The 6,000-nt window shown below is 36.3% G+C and overlaps 1 protein-coding gene across 1 annotated transcript; it reads right to left on the bottom strand.

The window, feature by feature from the left end:
• Positions 1-309: 309 nt before the first annotated feature.
• Positions 310-3,321, bottom strand: LOC140857329 (receptor-like protein EIX2). The gene has a single exon (XM_073256116.1). The coding sequence runs from the start codon at positions 3,319-3,321 to the stop codon at positions 310-312; it is 3,012 nt and encodes a 1,003-aa protein (XP_073112217.1).
• Between the last annotated feature and the right edge of the window lie 2,679 nt (positions 3,322-6,000).

The raw sequence follows: 6,000 nt of genomic DNA, 5'->3' as shown, positions 1-6,000 counted from the left end.
TAAAATTCACATAAGTTCAGGCCCTCATTCACATGAGCTTCGTCCTCTAAGCTCAAATAATTTAAGCATGATATACGACTGACCTTCAAACTAATTAGCAATTCTCTCTTCATAAATTAAGTGAATTAGTTTGAACATAATTATTTTATTAGAGTAGTACAGGTACAGTTTCCATGTGTAAAAGTAGAGCTTGAGTATACATAATCCATTCTGAATATTTCTACAATCACTTCTAAGAAAAAAGGAAAAAAATTACAAATACAATTCAAGGTCACAAACTGTCACGTTGTAATGCTGTGTACTTTAAACTTAGTGAAAATTGTTGCCAGGACCACGTAAACCACATTGAATACTTGATCTATATTGAAAATAAGCTCCTCTCCATTTTCTATTGAATAATAGTGGGCCAAAGACAATCCAGAAACCTACTGCGAATCCTAGCCCCATGCCCATATACAGCCACTCCATTTCAGATCCTTCTTCATCCATAGCATTATCATTTTCTTCATCCCCCCCAATAGCATTTGGACCTTGGATTGTCCCTTCATCTATGCACTTTTGACTTAATGGGAACCCGCAAAGATCAGGATTACCAGCATAGATAGATGAGTCAATAAAAGTCTGAAACTGATTACCTGATGGAACTTTTCCTGATAGATTGTTATATGACAAGTTCAAGTAACTCAAAAAAGTTAGATCAATCATGCTTGAAGGAATTCCACCGAAAAGATTATTTCTTGACAAGTCCAGCGACTCCAACTGTTGCAATGTACCAATCTTTTCTGTGATCTCTCCTGTCAGATGATTTCCAGACAAATTTAAACTCACAAGTCCAAAAAGGCTGGTTAGTTCTTCTGGTATCATTCCGGATAAATTATTATTTGAAAGGTCCATAATGATCACAAGTGGAAGCAATATGGTATATTCGATGTATATTCCTTTTATGGTCACTTGTATGTTTTCATTGTAACGATCAAAATTTTTTAAAATGGTTCCATTCATCTCCCCCGACACTTTCATGGCAGTAAAGTTCCCAAAGCTAGAAGGGATGGTTCCTGATAAATTGTTACTAGCTAGATCCAAGATTTGAAGAGCTCTTAATCTTGATAGATTAGGAGGAATATTTCCAACAAGCTTGTTTGATCGTAAGCGAAGGATCTTCAAGGATGACAAACTTTCTCCAATCCAAGAAGGTACTGCACCAATGAATCTATTTTGTCCAAGATCAAGAGTATTTAATCTCGCACAACTCTTCAATGATAATGGGAGTTCTCCTGAAAAATTATTATTACTCAAATGCAATGACTCGAGAAAACGTAATGAACAGATTGATGGAGGAACACTTCCAGATAGGTTGTTGCTTGAAAAATCCATGACAAAGATACGGGAAGAGTGGTTCCAGCAATCAGGGAGCTCACCCAACAATAAATTTTTTGAAAGATCAAGAACGCCACATCCAAGATGACAAAGAGACAAAGGAATTTCACCACTTAAATTATTTATGGAAAGGGAGAGATATTTTAAATTAGGCATATTTTTGCTAATGTCACGAAGAACTGCTCCTGAAAATGAGTTGTTCGATAGGTCTAGTAGGGACAATACTGAAGAATTAAAAGTTGGCAAAGGTCCATCAAAGTGGTTAGAACTCAAATTAAAATATTCAAGGTTGATGAAGTCTGTAAGGTAAGGTACACTGTCAGTGATTCCATTGCTGGAGATATCCAGGTACAATATTTGCGAAAATGACCTCCAAAACCAATCCGGTATAGCGTCTGAAATTTCTGTGCTAGACATGTCTAGATAGATAATATTTTTTTGCATCCGAAGCCATGCTGGGAATCGTGGTCCCAGCTTGCAAGAACTAATAACTAATCCCTGAAGCTGAAAAGGGGGAATCCAATCAGACGTCAGATTCAGAATTAATTGATTTTGTGATAAATCTAGAATTTTTAGTTTGGTGAAATTGGCAAACTGTTCTTCAGATATGATGCCCTCCAGAAAGTTTTGATCGAGGAATAAAGCAGCTAACTCCGCTAGTCTTCCAAGATTTTCTGGGAAAGTCCCATTCAACTTATTCTCGGAAAGACACAATACTTGAAGTGTTGACAGCCTTCCAAGTGATGTAGGAACAGGACCAGAAATTGAGTTGCTACTCAAATCGAGATATTTGAGCTTTCTGAAGTCTCCCAACCAGTCCGACAAATAACCGCCAAGCTGGGTGTTCCCCATGTACAGAGTTTCTAAACTATTTTTTATGCATCCAGTAAACACTTTATCAAGTTCATGCAAACTTTTGCTGATATTAATGTCTGACAATCTTAAATACTGCAGCTTACATAACTCCCCAAGTTCAACCGAAATTTTGCCTTCAAGAAACTGATTACCAGATAGATCAAGGGCCTTGAGCGAAGCTAGATTCTTAATTGCAGGCGGAATGATGCCTCGAAAGAAATTATAGCTAAGATCAAGGTACTCGAGGCTGCTTATGTTGAATAACCAACCAGGTATCATCGAATTAATGGAATTTTCAGAGAGATCAAGAACAGAAAGTGAAGTAAAATTCACATGTGGAAGAGAGAGCGGAATGGTGTTGATTCCACAATCAGATAAGCGTACCTCAATAACAGAAAGGAGCATGTTTAGTGCTTGCAGCCAGTGAACACCTTCTCTGAATTTCACACCCGTCATATTGAGATATCGCAGAGAAGAAAGTCGAGAAATCCAGATGGCATTATCAATGATGAGAAATCCAGGTGGAATTTCCAAAAAAATGTCATCATTATGATTATAACCGAGATCAAGATATTGGAGGCTCGATAGATTCCCAAGCTGGTGTGGGATCAGTCCACCCAAACCAGCACAGGAGAGGTTAAGATATTTGAGCTGACGGAATGAGCCCATGAATTCTGGGATACGAATTCCTCCAAAGTTGTTCATGCTCAGGTCAACATAATTCAGGTGTTTCAGCCCAAGTAAGGAAGGCCTCAACTCACCTCCCAATCCCCACGTGTTGCTGCGGCGAAAAATTATTTGTCCCAGAATATCAGTGTAGAAGGAGAATGGATGTGGGTTGCGGAGGTCCAGCTTGACAACATGGCCAGTCCGATTGTCACAAGCCACGCCTTCCCATGTGCAGCAGTCATCACCCATCCAAGAAGATAGCCTATTGGTGGGATCTTTGAGGCCTTCTTTGAACCCAAGAAGAGCATTCCTTTCGACCGGTATGCAGCCTGGGATTGAATCTCCATTGAGTTTCCTCACTTGATCAGCGCACAGAAATGAAAAGAACAAAAATAGAAGTTGGGTTCCTTTTAGATCCATGAATCTATTAGTTGCTGTGAGATGTAGTAGAAGAACCTCTTTATATTAGGAGGACAAAAAGTATCTTCCATTGCCGTCCATGACCAGCCAATATGTAATTGACTGCTGGATTCTATTATGGAATGTAAGGTAGAAGTTTCCCAACACGGTGAAGCTTCTTCCGCACCACACATGACTTGATCGAGGTCAAGAGTCCGTGGGATATTTATGAAGACCTGTTTCCACACCACATGACTTAATTGTCTGTGGGATTTTTATGAAGACTTCTTTCCACGCCACACATGACTTCTGTGTAGAACTTGGGTGATTTTTAGATCCATAAGTTTAGTTGCTGTAAGATGAAGTAGATGCGTCTCTTTATATTTATCTGAAGCAGGAAAGAAAGCATATGTCTGAAGCATTGCCGTCCATGACCAGCCAATAAATTGGCCTCTGATTGAATTCCATCTTGGAATGTAAGATTTGATGCCTCCAAACATGGTCAAGCCACCAAGGCTGAAGAACATTGAATGCAAAAGTCCATGCGGTGCTTAAAAAGACCACTTGTTTGCCGCAGCACTATTTGGTCACCGGTTCAAAAAGTAAGGGTTAGAAAAGATGCAGTACTTCCACATTAGGCATATATTTAGTCCTCAATCTATTATACATACTGGAGAGATTTTGATATTTCAGTTTGACCTTTGTGCACTTCATTACTGATTCAAAACTTGATAAATGGTACCAAAACCAATTTTGTTGGAAGTTTTAAATTCCTTTTTTCATAAAAGATTCAATTTTTTTTTAAAATTGAATTTTAATTATTTCATACATTAGAAGAATCAAAAGTTTTAAAAGATGATTTTAAATAGCTCTACATTGAAATCTCTTCTTTTTAAGAGTTGAAATCTCTTCTTTCATGGTATCCTTCCAAACACCAATGCCTTTGGCCTTATCATATAAAGCGGGTTCAAGCTGATCAACAACAATAGAAGCATAACTATAAGCAATAAAGGAATGATCTCAATCGCCATACCCATCAATAGGTTTCTTCTTTCTCTTGCTTCTCTGCAATGATGATGGATCCATGGAAGCTTCAGGTTCATCTTCCATTGACTTTGCATTTTCTTCCTCTTTAAGAATTTACTTTTTCTTAGAATTTGAAGTATGTACATCAATTTTTCATGGACTTTTATGAGCACCTGAAGTAGATAGAGAAGACTCTGGCAATTTAGTTGAAGAAGAAGAAGATGAAGAAACTGAAGAAGGCTCACCAAATTTTGTGTGAATATCTTTCCAATATACTTTGTCCTCATCAAAAACTCATTTAAACTCATCAATAGAAAAATAGGATCCATCAAAAGACCACCAAGAAGAGCTCTCTTCAAAAATAACATGTCTAGATATATAGATTTTCATCGTCTTAGGATTAATGCATCTCCAACCTTTTCTAGTTTCATCATGGCTAAGAAACATGCATCTTACAGACTTCTCATATATCTCGCTTATTAATCATAATTATGCACAAAATAAATACATCCAACATACAAAGATGAGAAATATTTGAATGATTTTCAAATATTTTTTCACAGAGGGTCATATTATCAATATTTCTCAAAGTTGTCCTATTAAGAACATAAACCGCTATCTGTATGCATTCTGCTCAAAATTCATGCCTCATATTCTTTGCATGAATCATGCTGTGGATAGTCTTAAATAGATACCTATTCTTTCTCTTTACCACACCGTTCTGTTCAAAAGTTCTTAGGCAAGTAAACTGTGTACGCATGCTACAACTAATCAAATAGTTAAAGAATTCCTTTAAGATGTAGTCACCACCTCCATTGGTTCTTAAGCACCCAATTTCTAAGTCAAAAAGATTTTCAACCAAATTCTTAAATTGATAAAATTTCTCAAATACTTCTGATTTTTTTGTAACAAAATAAATCCAAATATATCTAAAGAAATCATTAATAAAAATAACTGCATACCTCAATCCAGTGAAAGATGGAGTACTAATTCTCTCAATAAGATTTGAATGTATCAACTGCAGTGGCCAAGAAGATTTTGTTTGGCTCTCTTTAAAAGGCAGCTTATGCATCTTTTCATATTGGCATCCATTGCAAATAGTGTTAGTATTGACCTTCATCTTTGGAAGCCTATTAACTAGTCCTTTGCTTTGTATATTTTGAAGTCTGTCATAATTCACATGAGCCAATCTAGTATGCCATAAGTTAGCAGTATCATGTTTAAGAATTCGATCAACATAAGAATTACCAGCAAACATGAAACAAAACTTGTTCACTTTTCTACCTTAAGTAATAAGTTCTCCAAAAGCTTTAATATTAGTATAAATCTCTATAGTGTTAGGTCCAAATAAAACAGAATATCCTTTATCCATGATTTGTGAAACAAAAATCAAATATTTCTTCATGTCAGACACATAATAAATATTATTCATGAAAATAGAAGAACCAGTAGATGATGTGAGAGATAAATCACCAATACTTTTAACAGGATGAAGTGAGTCATCGGCAGTAGTAATAGCCTCAGAACCAACATGATCACACAAAGAATTAAATATCTCTCTATAACCAGGCAGATGATTAGAACACCTAGAATCAATAATAAAATTAATATCTGGTACATAACAAAAAGTAGAGACACATGCATATTGACTATTAAGATTAGAATCAATGATAG

Source organism: Elaeis guineensis, chromosome 4 (assembly GCF_000442705.2).
Source record: "Elaeis guineensis isolate ETL-2024a chromosome 4, EG11, whole genome shotgun sequence".
In the NCBI taxonomy this organism is placed as follows: Eukaryota; Viridiplantae; Streptophyta; class Magnoliopsida; order Arecales; family Arecaceae; genus Elaeis; species Elaeis guineensis.
The sequence above is the reverse complement of the archived record's forward strand: the minus strand, read 5'-3'. Positions and strand labels throughout refer to the sequence as shown.